Source organism: Cyprinodon tularosa, unplaced genomic scaffold (genome assembly GCF_016077235.1).
Source record: "Cyprinodon tularosa strain WSP-4 unplaced genomic scaffold, ASM1607723v1 ctg145, whole genome shotgun sequence".
Lineage (NCBI taxonomy): Eukaryota > Metazoa > Chordata > Actinopteri > Cyprinodontiformes > Cyprinodontidae > Cyprinodon > Cyprinodon tularosa.
Genome location: NW_024038276.1, coordinates 298,707 through 316,749, shown reverse-complemented (window position 1 = coordinate 316,749; position 18,043 = coordinate 298,707). Strand labels below are relative to the sequence as shown.

Genomic DNA, 18,043 nt, shown 5'->3' with positions numbered 1-18,043 from the left:
CCAACATCCAATCCTTTTAGTATAACTGGGCCAAAATGACTAATGCAAGTTTGTTTTCATGTTTTTGTTGTACGCGGGAGGAAAGATATTTGTAAAATATTTGTTTTCAGCAAAAATCAACAACTTTAACATTTGATGTTGATACTATATCCCTGGATATGGCACATTTGATTTGAAACTTCATCATTTTAAGATGACCTCTTATAGACTGGCTTTGCTTTCTGCTCCGAGAACCTAAGCTGCTTGATTTTTTAATTACATTCTCTCTCCTTTTATAGATTTTAATTATTTATTGAATACGTTTGGAACTTTTCAAAGGTTTGCACACAAAAAAATAGATCTATCATAGAGCAGGTTTCACAGTTTTTGCAGAAATGTTTCCCCTCTGGTAAGAATACCAGTGCACGGTTCCCGCGAGTCCTTAAAAAATCTTAAAAGGCATTGAATTCTTCAAAATAAAACTAAGGCCTTAATTGGTATTAAAATGTCTTAAATCAGTCTTTCGTAGGTCTTAATTTTCAAAACATCATAAACAGGATTTTTTTTTTATTACGATTTATTTTTGTAATGTAAATAAAACGTTAAAATTGACAATTTTTTTTTTATAAAAGAAAAAAAAATGGCTCGCCATTATTGGTTCCGTCCCGATAACGGAACCAATAAAAGAGTTGTTGCGGCCGGGACATTTGGGAGATGCATCATTAACTTTTTGTCTGGAAAATATGAGCAAGTGTAAATGTAACGAAAATTGGCTCCAGCCAAGAGTTTTCTCCACGGACTAAAACCAGGGAACATACATGAGGCTCAGTGGATTTTGTGCAAGAAGCGATTCAAGCTCGGAACGATGGGAATTAAGGCAGTGGAGTCACATGCGAAGCGCGAAACACAAAACCTAGTTACCGAGAAACAGCCGGTATTTCTCAGTTTAGTTCCACCCTTGTCTCTGCAACGCCTCCACTTATCACCAAATCAAACATACTAAGAAAACAATACAAAGAAAAATAGCTGCAAAAAAGACTTAGCACTGGATATGTTGTGGCTTTAAAACTGATTTGTTTTGTTCCCTGCTAAAACAAAGTTTGTGAATTCAGTTAAATAATTGTTAAAATATATCTGTCATTTGTGTGTTTTTAGCTTTCTTCCTGTATGGGAAGCTTTTCAAAATTTTAAACATTAGTGCAGTGGTTTATGTTAAAATAAACCTTTGGGTTAAGTTGTCGCAGGCAGGTTTTGCTTGTGTTTCTTGTGAATTTGGTCTTAAAGTTTTATTTCAAGTGGCATTAAAAAGTCTTGAATTTAACTTGCCTTATGCTGTAGGAACCCTGCAGTGTTGTGCACTAGGAGAAGAGATGAATTAAAGCGCCGCTGTTTGCCTCTGCACAAGTTTTTTGTTTAAAGGCATTGTGAGTTAAGAGGTTATCAATATTAAAGTTAACTCGCTAATGGTCAGTGGTAGTGGAGCCTCAACCTTTGCACACTTCCACAGAATATGATCTGAATTACTCCCATGAACTGACTAATGAAGCCTATTAAGATAGTTACGTTTAGGGCAATTGTAAGAGCAGGAATTTGAATGAAAAATAAAATCTTTTGACCTTGTGCTATTCACCTTTAATGGTGATTAATCAGTGATCAGAACATTCATCAACTAATCTGATAATGAAATCAAGCCTGTACATGGCTTATACATAAACCAGGCTGTTGCTAATAGAATGACCTTCACATAGCAGTGAAGCAAAAACTAGGCAAATATTTCAGATGAAATCTGTAAATATGCTGCATGCTGAACTCAGTGGAGATCGTTTGACCTTCACTTGTTTCCCATTCTGTAAAAAAATAAAAAATCAGTGAAGCACCTTTTCTTACCTCATTATTTCATCTGCAAATTAAAAAAGTAGTCACAAAAGAATGAAATATTACTAAAATAATAAATAATTGCAGCCCTAGTTTACACTGTGATTTGGTTCATATTTTCCTAAAAGTGAGATCTCTAAGGCTACGTTCACACTGCAGCCTGAAGTGACCCAATTCCGATTTTTTTGCCCATATGTGACCTGTATCTGATCTTTTTATGACAGTCTGAACGACACAGATCCGATTTTTTCAAATGCGACCCAGGCCACTTGGATATGTGGTCCTGAATACGATACGTATCTGATCTTTTCAAATGCGACCTGTGTCTGTACGGCCAGGTCGCATTCATCCAACCTACACGTCATTGATACTTGACAAATGTTACTAAACATTACTAATCTGCGTCCTACTAAGCGGAGGCGGGAAAAACTAACAACCATTGCGGAAGATAACACAGAGAGCAGTCAATGGAGAGAAAGTGAGGTTGCTGACTTAATTCATATTTGGAAAGATAGCTCGATTCAGATCAAACTCGAAGGGTCTTACCGGAACCGGGTCTTTCTTTTTGATCTTCTTAAAAAGATTTTGTTCATAATGTGCCTGCTCCTGTTGGAGAAGAACTTAAAGAACGCAATATATGCTGCGGTATTACGAGTCATGTTTACTTCCGCAAACACTGAGGACGCTTGCTACATGTGACGTCATCGCGTCCTCGAGTGCGCATGCGGGACACTTCGGTTGAACGCTTTCAGTTCACACAGTAGATCACATACAAGTCGCATATACTTGGAAGTGTGAACGGACACGCAAAAAAATCCGATTTCACAAAAAAATCGGAATTGAGCATTAAGGCCTGCAGTGTGAACGTAGCCTAATATCAGTCAATATCGTCCACATGTTAACAAATGAACTTCAGTTTGTGTTTTATTATAACTAAAAGTGTTTCGCCCTCCAGCCGGTCCTAGAGGCTAAAGGAACCAATATATTCCCAGCAAGATGTTAAATGTTAAAAGTAATGTGTAAACTAACTTCTAAGGGGCTTTTCTGTTCTTTATTAAAAAAACAGAAATGGCAGCAGATTCACTTTAGGAATAGTTAACTTTTTGCTTCTGGTGAGAATCATAGTTTAACAGAGGTCAACGTGTTTTTAACACGGAGGCAGAAATAGACGGATGTCTAAAATGAGTCCATTCCTCTGACATAAAATCAGCTGTTTGATGTTTCAGCCTCGGCTTATTACCAGTTCATAAGGAATAAATATGGATCTGATGAGCTGCGTGTCGACTGAAGTTCACACATCAGAGTCACTTTAATGAGCTGCCCACACATGTCGTTGCTCTGAGTCAAGGGTTCGCTTTAACTGTCTTCATGCTACCACTTAAACGTGACTCATTAAGGCAGTTAATGAGAGCTCCTTCTTCATCATGTGCTTATGTGTTTCAGATTTATTCTAAATCTTTTTGATTTCAGTCAGTTTATTTTCTCCTTTGAGCCGTTTTCTGGTCGGTGAAGTCTCTAGAGTTTTCCCTTTAAATGTCAGACCACGCTTAGAGAGGCGATCTGGGATTTCTATGGGAGAATAACAGTAGCTGGGGAACAGTAATGTCCTCTTAGAAGGGTTGTTATAAGTTTTCAGTCAAAACAAAATCTTTAGCTCCTTAAAAAAACGCATACAGGCAAATACCAGCTTTCAGAGCTCATAGAAGTTGCTAACGAGACAGTCTGTGTCCCACCAGGATACAACCCCCTTTGCAGCCAAAGGGACAATAAACTGTAAAAAATACCTCAGGAAAAAAGACACTCTAACATGCTTCCAAACATGAGAGATGAGAGAAAATAGGAACCTTTCTAAATAAGACCTTTTGCTCCCCGTCCCCCAGCATTTAGCTCTGGACCAAAGATCTGCAACCTTTACAAGCCAAGGAGCCATTTCTGCTCTCAGTGTTGCTCAAAAATTCCTTTCAGAGCCACAAAAGGTCAATGAATGACGTTTTGTAAAAAGAACAACTCATGATCTCCTCTATAATATTTAACACTAGAACTCCTGTGGCGTTCATTTTGAAGGTTCAGAGATTTTGAAGTGAAAGAACTTTATTTTCATTAATCTTATTTTAGTCTCGTTAACTGATCTTTTCTGTTTCTATATTTCCTTCATTTTCAAGTTGTTTTTTAAAAATAGCGAGTCCGAAGATGATCAACCTTCCCCAGGAAAACGCAGACTTATCAGTGACCCATTCTGTTCAAGGTTTGGCACCTCGGCCAAAACACTCAGAGGCCCAAAAGACAAACCAGAGCCCATGGTCTACTATAATCACACAAACGTTGGTGTGGATGTGTTTGATCAGGTGATTGGAAAGTATTCTGTAAAAGCGAAGGTACGCAGACATTTTATCCTTGAATTGATAAAACATTTGCGTGCAAACCACATGCACTCCAGAGAGCCGCAGCTTACCAACCCCTCTGCTGCACAAAACCCAGCTTTAGCGCGGAAAAGAAAACAGTGGCAGGAGTATCAACGCTGCACAAAAAAACTTTCCTATGATGTTTGTCTCAAATGTATATAGTTGGTGTGCGGGGGGGTATCAATCAATTTCTGTAAAATAAATGTATAATTTCAAAATTTGATCCTGTGTGGTAAATCAGTCTTATTAACAGTCTTATCAGTCTTACTAATTTTTGAATAATAAAAAATTGCAGCCTTTAAAATAATATTAGAACTGACTTTTATTTTAATTTTGTATACAGTGTATACAAAACAGAATTTCATTTTGTACGGCTTTCAGACAGTAAATAAGCAGCAGCTTAGCAGTGAAATTAATATTTTAATTTCATAATGTGCAGCAGTGATCAAATGTAAATAGCGTGGGAGGAAAAAAAACATGGTGCAAAACGCATTGATAGGGAAGTTCAGAGACAAATACTGTATATATAGCGCAATTATGCAGTAGACAAAACTTTTTTTTTTTTTTTTTAAAGGTCTACATATCCACAATGGGTTTATATGGCACTTTATAACCATTTCACTTGATGACATCACCGGACTTGCATTCCATTTAGAAAATATATATGACTGGCAGTGGGAGTTCTAGTAGGATCCGAATTCTGGGAGTCCTAGTGTTAAAGTTCCACCAATTTATTTATTTCTCTATGCTATAAAATAAAGAAAAATACTTAAACCTTTGCAAAAACAGTATCAATAACGTTTTTGAACCTGATGATTGGAAAATAGACCTGAAAATATATTACTGATTGTTTTTGGTGTAATTTTGTTGAAGTTAAAGGTAAATAGGAAGATATTTATATATAAATAAGTGGTCCTCCTACTTGTCAATCATTCTGGTGATATATTTACGTAAGGCCGTCCTACATGCTAGTCCAGTTACCTATCTTTTTCTTCACATGCGCACTTTCAGCCGTATATCTATGGCTTTCAGACAGTCATTGAAGCACACCTTTCTCGCCGCGGTTCTTTGAAAATGGCTGAGGGTCATAAGAGAAAAAGTGTCTATGAAGTGCAAAGGAGGAGGAGTTACGTTCCTAACAGGCAGCAAAACATGATCATCTGTCCAAACAGTCAGTCCCCGCTCTATAAGTGATCGAGGGAAATATTAGTTATGGTGGACGTTCGGACACAGTAAGCTTGTATGAGCTATGAGAACAGAAACTGTTAAACAGGGTGTGCACGAGGAGAAATTGGCTCGTGCATGCTCTTGCACGCTTTTAATAGGCGACCCCTCTCAGGAGCTGGTACAGGGTTGTGCTTTTGCTTTTTTATTTAAAGTGGAGTCGGTGGATCTTTTCATAAAATTCACAAAAATCCTCCACATTAACCAGACTCCGCCAGATGGATTTGCTCCGCATATCCATCTGGAAACCTTCCGTAGAAGTAATTTGGGAAGGGGCGAAAATACTGGTTAGCTGATTGGCCTATGTTGGTGATAGACGGGCCAAATAAACCAATCAGATCAACGAAGCATATGACGTACTAACAGCCAGGCTACTCTGGCCGAAACCAGTCAGGAGAAGAGCAAAAACATCTTTTCCTCAGAAAAGCCTCCAGAGCAGTGTTTTGCTCTTCTTTCAGTGAAGAAATACTCTGTAATTCCGATAAAACTTGCTCGATAGCCATGCTAACGCTAGTTTCATCGGCTGAAGCCGCCATGTTCTTTAGACTGAACTGTCGCGCTTCTCGTTGCGTCTCACCTCAACCCGCCTCAAAGCCAACGCTGATTGGACGTTCGTTTGGTGAACGGCTCCAAATTTTCTTCAACGGAGAGTCTCCAGACTGATTAGCAAGTGAAACCTTGGAAGCTCGCGAGATCAGGATGGTCTCACGAGGCTACCTCCACATACCTTTAAGTGCAAATTTTCCTTTGGAAAAAATGCAAAGATCTGGATTTTTTTCCCCCCAGTATAAATCTTTTTTTTTCTTTTATACATAAATTTTTCCCAAAATTATAAAGAGCCATTGTTGAAGGTTGAAGGATCCACTTGTGGCTCTAGCACCGCAGGTTGTAGACATCTGCTCTGGACAGTTACATGGGTCTAAGACACCACAGTCACACCTGAGCAGCTGCTGACTATAAACTCACCTCATTCATTTTTTTTTTTGGTCACGTGAAACAGTCTTTAATATCTTGAAAAAACAAGTGACCCAGCTGATACCGGCTGTTTAAAAAGAAAAAGATGTATAAATGAAAAGAAATAGCCCACAGTAAACCATCAGCATTAGTACTTTAAAGGGACAATATGCAACATTTTTCAGTTAATTAATGTGTTCCATAACGTTATGGATGACTAAATGAGTCATTTCAGGTTGAACAAAGGTATTCTCGGCCGCCCTGGTGGTCTGTGGGGGAAATACTGCACTTGCAACTGCAGGAGCACCGACCCGCACCCACAGGCTCAGAAGTCTCGTGAGAGTCAGTCTTGCTTTACGGCGAGAACTGCTACACGCCCCCAGTTAAAAGCATTCTCGTTGCTAGCACAGTGGCAATCTTTGTGCAGTTATGCTACGTTCAAGCAGCAAAAGCAGCAAAATCGCGTCTGCTGCTTCATTTTTTGCTGCGCCGGCAGTATGGATCCCTTCATCAGCAGCGGTTCACCGCGGCAGCTGGTAGGTGTTTTTCATCTAAATAATCCAAACTGCATATTCTGCCGGCAGATTTCTGCATTTTAAGTTAATTTAGGCGTCAATAAACTGTTTAAGAGGAGTGATCATCAGCGCTGTGTCTCTCTCCCTGCGTTAAACGCACCCGACGCGCTGCTTCAGCTGCTCAGACGTGCTGAGCCTGGTGCTCAAAACGCGCCGCGGGACCTTTTGCTGCGCCGACGCGCGTCAACCATTGACTTTGCATGTAAACTTGCTGCTTCTGTCGCGCCAGCTACGTCCAGTGTGAACGCAGCGTTAGTCATTCGCTGCTAAGCTCAAAACAACCGCGCCTGGCTTGACGGAGAAACCAGGAGAACAGCTGTGCATATTTACGACAGTGCACTTTTACTTTCGCCCTCTGGAGGGAGCCTCACTGGAAAATCAACACCGGTTGCATAGTGTACCTTTAATCCATCATTTTTAAAAATAAATGTATGGTTATAGATTTACTATGGTTTTCATTACAGTCACTGTGGATCAGCTTCCTCCCAGCTGCGCTTTCACAGCAGCCTGGAAAACAACTTGTTTTCATTTACTTTATTTAAATGCTCTTAACCTTTAAAATGACCCATGATGCTGGGATTTTTCTGCAATAAACTCCGATTTGGACCGTCTACAAGTTGGGTTCGATGCCTGAGATTTATTTTAAACTATTTTATGTAAGCTAATAAATGTTGAAGGTCATGCCTGTCTACCAAATGTTTCTCTTCATAAATATTTTAGGACAGATTTAGACTAGAGTGAACCCACATCTGCTTATTGGATGCTCTGCATGCATAAATGAATGAGCAGCTTTCATGCAGCTGAATAGATTCATTTTGCTTCTGATCTTTTTAGAGTAATGTGAAAAATAAGTGCACCCAACGACAGCTTTGGACATACGGATATTTAAAACATTTAAGCAATATAGAATAATTCAAGCAATATAGTAACACTTTACTCTGGACTCTGTACCTTTTGACTGTACTTTAACAAACTCTTAGTTAGTTTTTACTTTTGTTTCATGTATTAATTGACACATTTATTTATCTATAAGGCGTTTTGTTAAATACTTGTGGCTTGGATTGGCATCTCCACATTCCCCCCCTTTTTATAGGATCAAACCAAAACATCAGCCAAAGGGCAGAATCAGTTGTGATAGTTGGAATAACATCTGCTTCTATCTGTGAAGATTCTCAGTCATCCAGGTCATAGGTGGATTGAGAGAGGTGTGAAGGAAGCCATCTTTGTTAAAGAAAAACCAAGCTTAAACAGAGGGGGCGGATGTTAGCTTTCCAAAACCTACAATTCAGCGATTGAGTTGATTCCTTCCCACTATCATCGCAACCCCACCCTCATACAGGAAACCAGAGCACCTTGCCACTTCAGCCAGGCCAACTATTTCCTCTAACGACCCCCCTTTCAGAGACATAGACAGGGTTCGGGTATTACAGGCTAACAAAGAAACGAAACGACCCCCATTCTAAAGGGGCGGACCCGCTCGTCAATTTGCATGTTTTCTAAGCCAAAACGAGACTTTGCTTTGGTCTACTCTATAAAGCCTTGAAGTCGACAATATTTCTGACATTTTGAATTGAAAAAGCGTTCTGGATGGAAAGTGAAACGTCTTACAAATTGGAAACAAAGTCCAGTGGATTGCTTTTTAACATTTTTTGAACTGGACACAAAATTTTCTAGAAGACTTTTCTCCCCCCATCCAAGAGGCTTATTCAGTGGGGGATCACTTAGATTAATATACTGTAGGTGTAACAAAGAATAAGGAGAAACAAAAGGTGGCTCTGATCCCTCCTACTGGATTGGAGGCTACTCGGATTCTACCAACGCTCCTGAAATCCCCCATGACACCAACACTGACAGAATGGAGACTATGTAGGAGAGATTGCAGTAGATATGTCCCTAACCCCACCCTTATTCTGAAGCGCCACTCGCACGTTTTGTGCACGACCAGATGTTCAGGTATCATCACATTTGGTGAGACCTGCCTCCCTCCGTTTTCAAACCTGCATTAATGGTCAGAGCTTACCCTCTGGGTACTTTGTTTAAACTGTAGTATTTGTGACGCTTCCTGTTATATATATATATACCTGTAAAAAACAACACTTTCTCGGTTTGTCTGCATTAGGATTCTTTAAAACCATTTAGATTAAAGTGGCCTTTGTTCTATTTGTGCCAATTACAGATTGAATGCATTAAAACTAAAATGAGGTCTGGTAAAACCTAGGTTAGCATTAGTCTGAGATTAATAATGATTCTCAAGGATCCCATTTGTGAAAACAAAAAATATGATGCGACCAACAAGTTTCCTTTACCTCCTAACCCCATCTGGTTCCTTTGAAGCCAATATTACAGATCATATTGTCGAGAAAAACTAACAAATTCTTGAGGAAAATAATAAAACAACATATATTTATGCCTGTTTGTGCAGATTCTGACAAATCATGTGAAGTCTGGATAAAGCGGTGCGAAGAGACAATGGGGGGTAAGTAGCACACACATCTGTCCTATAACTCCAGCTATATTTTTATCCCATGTGACATGAAACTATTGCAGATTTTTATGCACCGTTTACAGCTGCACCTGGATGCATGGCTGACAGCAGTGACATGTAAACTCTCCTGCTTATCAGTCATCCGTGACTCGGCTGAGCCTCACTTGCTGTAAATTAGGCCGTGCGTTGTGTTCGCTGCCGCCGTCAAACATGAAACTAAACGGTGCAGTCAGGGAGCAGATCAGCTTATCTGATCAAACAAATGAGTATGCAACATATGCATGCCTCTGTTGTGTGTGTGTGTGTGTGTGTGCTCCCCTTGTTGGGGGCAGCGCTGCCCCGTCCAATGAAAGATGCATGCCTCGTCAGGGCTCAGCGCTTCTGTTTGCCGGCAATGCTGTGGCCCTCTGGATCATCTCGAGTAAACGGGAGCAGGAGTTTTGACAAACACGCTTCACACCGGCGTGCACACGTACCCCTGAGAGGTCTGTGATTCATCAGAGTTAACGTTACTGATGTTTGAAAGCCCCCGGTGAGACCCAGCCCCTTTATAGCGCTACTCGCACACACAGATCCACCGTTACTCATGCACACCGCAAGCGGTTGCTTCTTGAAGTGTCAGGGTGTTTACTACACACTAACACATATGGAACATGGTTATTTCATCACTTGAGGCACACATAGTGTCAGAGTTCACACAACTTTTCCCCGTCTCTTCCTAACTGCTCCCCACAGCCCCGCTTTTCCTCCTGTTTCAAACACGACCTCATTAAGACAACATTAGCACACCGCCTATCATCTCATCCCTCTCTGTGAGCGCGTTACGCGACGAGGCCGGTGAATAATGCATGATGGCACGCTGGTTAAATGCCGCCCCAGCTTCCTAGGGCTCACGGGGGCTTTTAATGGGCGTGGACGGACCAGCAAACAAACCGCTGGAGAGGCTCGGCCGACTGTGGAGCCATGTCTGTTTGCCATCAGTCATCCATGCAGTGGCTGAATATTTAAAGTCCTATGCACCATGTTTTACAGACTGTTGTATTAAAACGGCAGAGGAGGAGTTTGATGTTTCTATTGTCTTTCTCTCCACAGCTCAGACACAGAACGGCAGCGTTACCACGGTGAGTTTCTGTTGAGCCACTTGGGGGCAGTGTTGCTCTCGGCATCAGATGGCTGCCTGGCTTTGAAGAAGGCAGAAAAAAAGGCTCGTTTAGAGCTGTTTTCTATATTCTTTCTTGCCTGCTTATTGTTCCTTGTTTGTGTCTTTTTTCCTCTTCTTTCCCTCCAATCATCATCGGTGCTGAATTACCCAGCAGACACCAGCGACTCCACCTGTGAAGTAAGCCAGAACCTCCAGTCCCGTGTTTTAACTCTTTATCCCTTATTATGCAAAACTTCAGCTCTCCATTACATACTTATCAAATCATAATGATGTAAACATGTGGAATTTCTTGTGTTAAGAAGTTGAATGTTAAAGAAATAAAGATGACAAGATGAGAATCAAAGCAGTCTCAGTATAAAAATGTGTAGGAAGCCTAAAGATAAATGTTTATTTTAGTAAAGAAGCATGACTCTGATCTGAAAGTTGGAAAAATCAAACATTTTAAGACAGCTTTTAACAGATCTACTGGAGGCAGGATTATTGGCACCCTTTCTGATAGTAGGACACCACTTTGTCTGGTCTGAGAAATATTTCCAGGGTTGTAGCCTACAGAGAAAGGACCTCTTAACCATCCATCCTTCCTGATAATCCTCAGTCCTGATCACTTCAGAATGCCCTCTTGTTTGTTAGGTATTAATTGACTATAGGCGTGTTTCCATCAACCTTCAAAGTTTTTAATTATTATTCACATTTTAAAGTATCACATTAGCAGAGCTCGATGGAAACTGCAGAGTTTAAACCAGCGTACTAAAATTCTTGAAATTTTCATGCTAGCTGGAGGTGTTTTTTGACCTTTGGAAAAGCGGAAATATGTTTAAGACAAGATGGAAATTGTCAGGTCTAAGCACCTAAAACATCATACATACATACATACAGGGAAACAAAAAAGGCACAGAGACAATTAATTTATTTACTCGCGAGGAGAGTAGGAAGAGACTGCGGAGTTTACAAATCTCCACCCCACTCTGCCAGTCTTCAGCTTTGTCCTCACTATTTATTGAAGTCAGGGGATGTCCCTAATTACACAAGCTGAGGTTTAACTAAGGGAAAGGGAAACACAATGATCTTACTTTAAACCTCAGCACAAATGTTAAAACAAAGCATGTGGTTGTTTGACAATTGAATTGTTCCAAGAACACATGGGTAGAAGAAACATGTGATAGAGGATGTTCAGGCCTCTTTCACAACCTGTCCGTTGCATGACCTTTATCTGGAACGAACTTTAGCAAGAGTTAATAAACGATAAATCACACATTATACATCATAATAGTTCATTAGTACACAACCCATGAAACACAAACGGAGTATAAATAAAATATTTCTAACAGAATTGCATTTGTTAAATAAGTTCTGTTGTAGCCAATAATTCAGCTCACCTGACTGATCAGCTGTTGCAGCTGGTGTCCCGAATGCAGCTTTAGATTTAATTTCTCTCTCGACGTCTCCAGATGACATAAGCAATCACTCATACTAACTGACATGCTAAAGTAAAAACTCATTGATTACAAAACATTTATTATGACGTCATTCCATCTTTGATCTGTGGTCTGGGCTAGCTTGCTAACTCGGCTTCCTGTTTACTACAACCAAAAGTAACGTCTGCGTATGATGACATCACACTTTGCGTCGGCTCGTTAATTTGTTTCAATGGATGCAAAAACATTTATTTTGAATTTTCTTTTATTTCACGTTGTAACTTTTAATCAAAATTTGTATCAGTTGGATCAAAACACGATTTAAATCTTATGAGCTCATAGTTCTCAATGCAAAATTAGGCAAACAAGCTGTACACCTCGTCTCTGATAAATGCAGGTCTTCTACCTTTTCTGGAAAAAACATTTCTTTTCACCTTTCTTCGTACGCACCTGAAGTCAGTTTTATTTTTGCAGAGCTAATTTTTTTTTTTCTAATTTTCAGTAAGCTATTTAAACAACTTGGAGTAAGTTCCCGTCACTCTGATTACTTAGCCACCTTCCTAAATGTATGCGATTAGATTTGCCTGGATTTCACCAGCTTCAGCCGGCTTTTTTTTTTTTTTGTTTAGGAAAATGTCAGCTATTTTAGTTAGTTTGTCATCCTTATTCATTTTTATTTAGCTTCCCCTAATCAAGATCAAAGCTGCTTGTTTGCAGCTTAGTTTTCCCGTTTTCCTTTAGAATATCTGGTTGGAATAGAGTTAGAGGATAGAGTCATTTTCATCTTGTTTTAGACACATTTTCGAAAAACCTCTCATCATTTCATGAAGGTTCAGGGCCCACTGCATCACGGATCCTCCCCCGTACTTTAAATTGAGTAAAATTAGCTTTTCCACATCTTCCGCTGTTGTTTCATGCCAGAGCGACCTTCCAATTAGAGTCCTAATAAAGTTTCACCAACTCCATGTTTATTGTTCTGATAGCAGGACAGACAAAGTTTATCCTGTAATTTCCTTACAAATATCAAGCAGGCGTGTAGCTGGTGTGTAATGGTTGCTATGGAGACTAGGTGACCCCAACATGCCACTCTCTGCTGCTGTTTTCCAACAGTGAGCTGTGGAGATTATATTTAATCTAATTTACTATCCTGCTCACTGTGGGAGCTGCTAAGTTAAATATGGCTCCTCTTACAGGGCAGAAGTAGCCAGAGGCTTAAATTGAGCCTCTTTGTCATATTTATAACCCATGGAAACAGAAAGTTATGGATTACGTGTTTTAAGTTCCTAAAAGCTTTGGCAAATACAAATGTAAATAAACAGTGTTTCTGTCATTTTTATTTTGAAAATATCGGGGTGCCAATAGTTCTGTCAGTTGTTCCTAATGAGGGATTTTTTTTTTAATTAGAGATTGGAATCTCCAGGCCTTTTTTCTCTTTCACTTAATTGTACCAGAGGTGCTAACGAAGCGGTCTTAACATGTATTCTGGAGTTAAAGTGTCATCCGTCCCTTACAGGCATGACTGGTACCAAACAGAATCACAAGTCATCGTCACCATCATGGCGAAGAATGTTCCCAAGGACGGTGTGCGCATCAACTTCACGGAAAGAGAGGTATGAGGACTGGCCGAGATGGAGCCGGTGTGTTTTCTCTCTGTGTGCGCGGAACAAAGACAGGTTAGCGCTTGAGTGTTTCCTCTTGGGGGCCCATTAGAGGGGTCTCTCTCACATACATGTAGACCCACATACACATCCTCTTCTCCCCACAGACCCAAACATGCCTCCAGTGGTGCCTTGTTAACATTGCCCCCAAAGTACAGATCTAAGAACAATTTACCCTCCCTAGCTCCTCCAACCTCCTAATTGTCTGTAGATGGGAGGCATAACTGATCTAGGATCAGCCGCAGAGCCCTTCAGGGACAGCGCTCCTTTCTTTGACTTCTTCTCTTCTCGTTTCAGTCTTTCCACTCGTCTCTCCCTCTCTCTGAGGGGTAACTGCAGGGCACCCCAGGGAGCGGCTTTGTCTTTTCTAATAGAATAACAAACGGAATTTACCTCATTTCAAAAGAAATAGTTCTCTTGCTCCGAATAACAGTCACTCGTTAAGCTCCCTTTGTGGTGCAGAGTATAGATAAGTTCATATATTTTTTACTAGGTCAGTATATACAAAAGAAATTAAAGATGAAAGGAGGTGGTTCCACTTATTTTCCCCCCTGCGACTGTGCGTGCGGCGGGCTGTATACCTACAGACGGCACAGAAAGAAATCCAACTAGAAATGAATACTTAAACTCTGATAGTTTTGTGGATTTGCCCAAAAGCAGTTTTATCTCAATTTCCAAGCTCTCATTTCCATTGAAGTCTTTTATTATGATTTTTTATGGTTCAAAATCTGAAGAAGGGACTTTAAAGAAAACATTAGTAGTGGACTGAGAGTTGGGTATATATATATTAACTTAATGTGTTATTAAAGCAGAATAAAAAAACAAAGAGCACCTATTATAAGCGTTCTTTGTGCGAGCTAATGGTGAAGTCACATCCTTATGAAGAGGGAATGCTTCAAGAGCGTCGGTGAACGACAGGCTGACCCTCGCCTCGCCCACTCATCGGTCATCAGAGTGTGGCTGAAGGGGACATGTCGAGGTCTCCAGACAATCACAGCAGCCACATCGCATAAAAAACTCTCAGCACTGCCGACGCCTTCTCTCACTCGCTCTTTGTTGTTTTACACGTTCTGAGAGCTGCAGTCAAATCAAATCAAAATATTCTCCTCTTACCGTTTGTATTCATCCATTCATTTATCACTCCTTCTGTTGGATCGTCACCTCAGATTGTTTTCCACTTGGAAGTTTTTCTAATCCTTTGTTTACAAATGCAAATAACATTTAAAATCTGCTGGGTTTGTTTATTTATTTATTTATTTTCTCTATCCAGCTCTCTGCTAACATACAGATGGCATCGGGGGAGAACTGCGACCTCCACTTCCACCTTCTGCACCCCATCGTCCCACAGCAGAGCAGCTTCAAGGTCCTCACCACCAAGGTAGCTCTTCCAGGGTAGCAGATTGCACACAGTAGATGCTGAATGAAACTTTATGGGGAGAAATTAATACTTTCTCATATTTCTTAATGTTAGAACCAGATAATTTGCATATTTTGAAGTCATTGGAAAGAATGAATGGTCTTTATAGAGATTTTATGTCTATTTAAGGTCAAAAATTGCTAAAAAGTCAAAGACAGGGAAGGTCTTTGAAACATCGATTTACAGATTAAGATTTGATTTAAAGCTGGACTTTGACTAGGCCTTTTTAACACAGCAGGTCTGTGACTGCCTTCTACTTAGCTCCATCCAATTTCAAATTAACATCAACCACTCCTTCTCTGTTTTTGCTGAGGAAAAGCTTCCCCTCAGTATGATGCTGCCACCATCGTGCCTCCACTTGGCAATGATGAATAAAAATTAAACTACACCGTGACGGATGAAAGCTTATTCTGCTCTTGGTTGCACTTATATTTAAGGGTTTTAAAGTTAAAGGGGGCACTGTAGTAATTAGTTTTACACTTGAACATATTTTTCAAAGTAGTTCCAATGGTCATATGTCCTTTAAAAAAAATTATGAAAAATATTTAACTTTATTGATCTAACAATGGAGAAATGAACTCTGCATTTAACCCATCCCCTTTTGGGAGCAGTGGGCTGCCGTTGTGCAGGGCCTGGGGAGCAATCAGGGGTTAAGGGTTTTGTTTAGAGAGCCTGACTGGCAGTCTGTGGGAGTGGGTTTCGTACTCACAACCTCAGGATTCTAAGCCACTCCCTTGACTTTTCCTTGACTTCAGAAATATGCACCACTTTGTGTTTGCTTGTCTCATACAATCTTAACAAATATGACTTTGTAGGTCAAAACATGACAAGTGTAGAAAAGTAGAAAAGTGAATACTTTAGCAAAGCACTCTGTATCTTCTGCTTATTGACATTAGGATGCCTTTTATTTTTTTAAAGAGTGCAAATCCCATTTGGTTGAGAAACTTGTTCATAAAACAGAAACAAACTAAAGCAGAGTTCTCTCCAAAACACCAACAATGCTAAATGGTCCTCTGTGAACTCAGAGGTACATTAAGGTTTTGTGCTGAAGCACAAAGGAAATAATAGCTCACCTTTTTTGGTTGTTTTTTGGGTCAGAGTGACCACAACCGAGCAGCAGTCATGTACTTGACATAATGACAAGGTATCAGACTGAGCAAAGGGCAAATTTGTTATGTTCAGAGTGGCGCTGTCATGTCCGCAGCATTTAGAGAAGAGACTAAAAGTTGTAGACAAGGTACAAAACGACGTTAGCACAGATTAATGCTATGGGGTAGAATTCTTTAGATGAATAGTTTTATTTTTATTTAGCCTTTTTATTTGATTTTCTGTGATAGTTGTAGAAAAAAGGTATTTAGCTGTCCGGTTAAATAAACAAGATCGATGGATATTCACTCAGTCGGGACTTCATTTTATCAATCTTAACAGCCCTCATAGCTCCATGTTCTGTCCTCTTCTGATCTAGACAACATTTTTCAATCAAAACAAGGTACAGAAAGATGAAGAAAGCAGTAAAATGTTAAATAAAGCTTCAGGGGACGGAGTCTGTCCTGTTACGGAAACTATTCGCCTTACAGGTGGAAAAGGCCTGAGTGAAAACCGTTGTAACCTAAGTACAAATGAAAATCAGCACTGATAAATCAATAGATGTCTGGAGAATTAATAGGAAATAGATTTTCCTACCACAGATGTGCTTTAATGCCTTTGTTCATCGAAAAAGAGCACACTGATAGGAGTTTAAGCAGCTTACTGCAACTGATAATTACCGGGGTTACTACGCTGAGATCAACATCTTTATCTCTTCAAGAGATTAGAGTATAGTCGGCTGCCCCTACCTTTAATTCCTTAATGCTAGCAAAGCTTTCTTTTGCAAGAGTGGAAACTGTGGAATCCACTCTTACTTTTTACAGTACATCTCCTGCAGAGACCTCGGTGCGATTAAAACCGTCGGTATGAATCCTCTCCCTGCATCAGTACACAAACACACAGACACGCACTGGTATCATTTATCCGCTGAAACTTCCTCTGCACTATTAAAGGTGATTACTGACCTAATGAGGGGGACGGGTACTTTTTTCCTTTAACTGTTCACTAATTACTGTGTGTTTTAGATGTGGGCTAATGAATGTGCAGCCTGAGACTGCTGATTCAGGATTTATTCCACTGTCAGCTTGTAGCCCACAGATCAAGAGGAAGATTTTATGCAACTTTTTGGTCTTTAATCATCAAGGCTGTGAACGTGGATTTTTTTTTCTTTTTTCCTCTTCTTCATTGATCTGCTCAACCTCTTTAATACCCAGCAACACGAAGCTTTGCTCTCTTCCTCAGAGAAAACACAAGTGAGGCAGAAAATAGGAGCAAGTTTGATATGATCGTTTTAAAACGCTTTGCTTTTTTTTCAGACTTGCACATTCTTAAAATGTTAATATCACAGAGAAATAGGCTATTAAATACAATAGGTATTCAGTTTACTAAGAGGGAAAGAATGCAGTTCAGACCAACATGCTCCCATTGGGAAATGTTATTGGATTGCACATAATTTTGATAATCCACAGTGATTTGGTTCCATTTCACCAGCTGCATCCAGAGCAGATTACTGCCAGACATGTAGAATCAAGCAATAGAACAAGCGTGGCAAAATGAAGAGATCTCAAAACGCAAGAAATTATGCACCGATCAACAGAAATCTGAAGGAACATATGCCGTAGAAAAAAACTGTTTATGGCCAGATCTCCATACGCTTCAAAAAGCAACAATAAGTAATTAATTAAATCGTTTTTTTTTTTTTTGAAAAACCGTGCCAAGACCGGTCCGAGCTCAGTAACTGAGATAACTTATCGTGTGTAAATGGAAAGCAAAATTAACTGAACCGAGCTAGACGCAATCGGCTCGGTTTT

At 40.0% G+C, this 18,043-nt stretch overlaps 1 protein-coding gene across 5 annotated transcripts in view; it reads left to right on the top strand.

Annotated features, from left to right (window-relative positions):
* Positions 1-18,043, top strand: part of sugt1 (SGT1 homolog, MIS12 kinetochore complex assembly cochaperone) — a 56,208-nt gene that overhangs the window by 13,457 nt on the left and 24,708 nt on the right. For 3 of the 5 annotated variants that reach the window (XM_038278844.1, XM_038278847.1, XM_038278846.1), the window contains exons 6-10: positions 9,432-9,485; positions 10,587-10,615; positions 10,808-10,833; positions 13,585-13,681; positions 15,000-15,107. In XM_038278844.1, the coding sequence (XP_038134772.1) occupies positions 9,432-9,485; positions 10,587-10,615; positions 10,808-10,833; positions 13,585-13,681; positions 15,000-15,107 (314 nt within the window). The remainder of the gene's footprint in view (positions 1-9,431; positions 9,486-10,586; positions 10,616-10,807; positions 10,834-13,584; positions 13,682-14,999; positions 15,108-18,043) is intronic. The other 2 variants (XM_038278845.1, XM_038278848.1) reach the window with 1 other exon arrangement.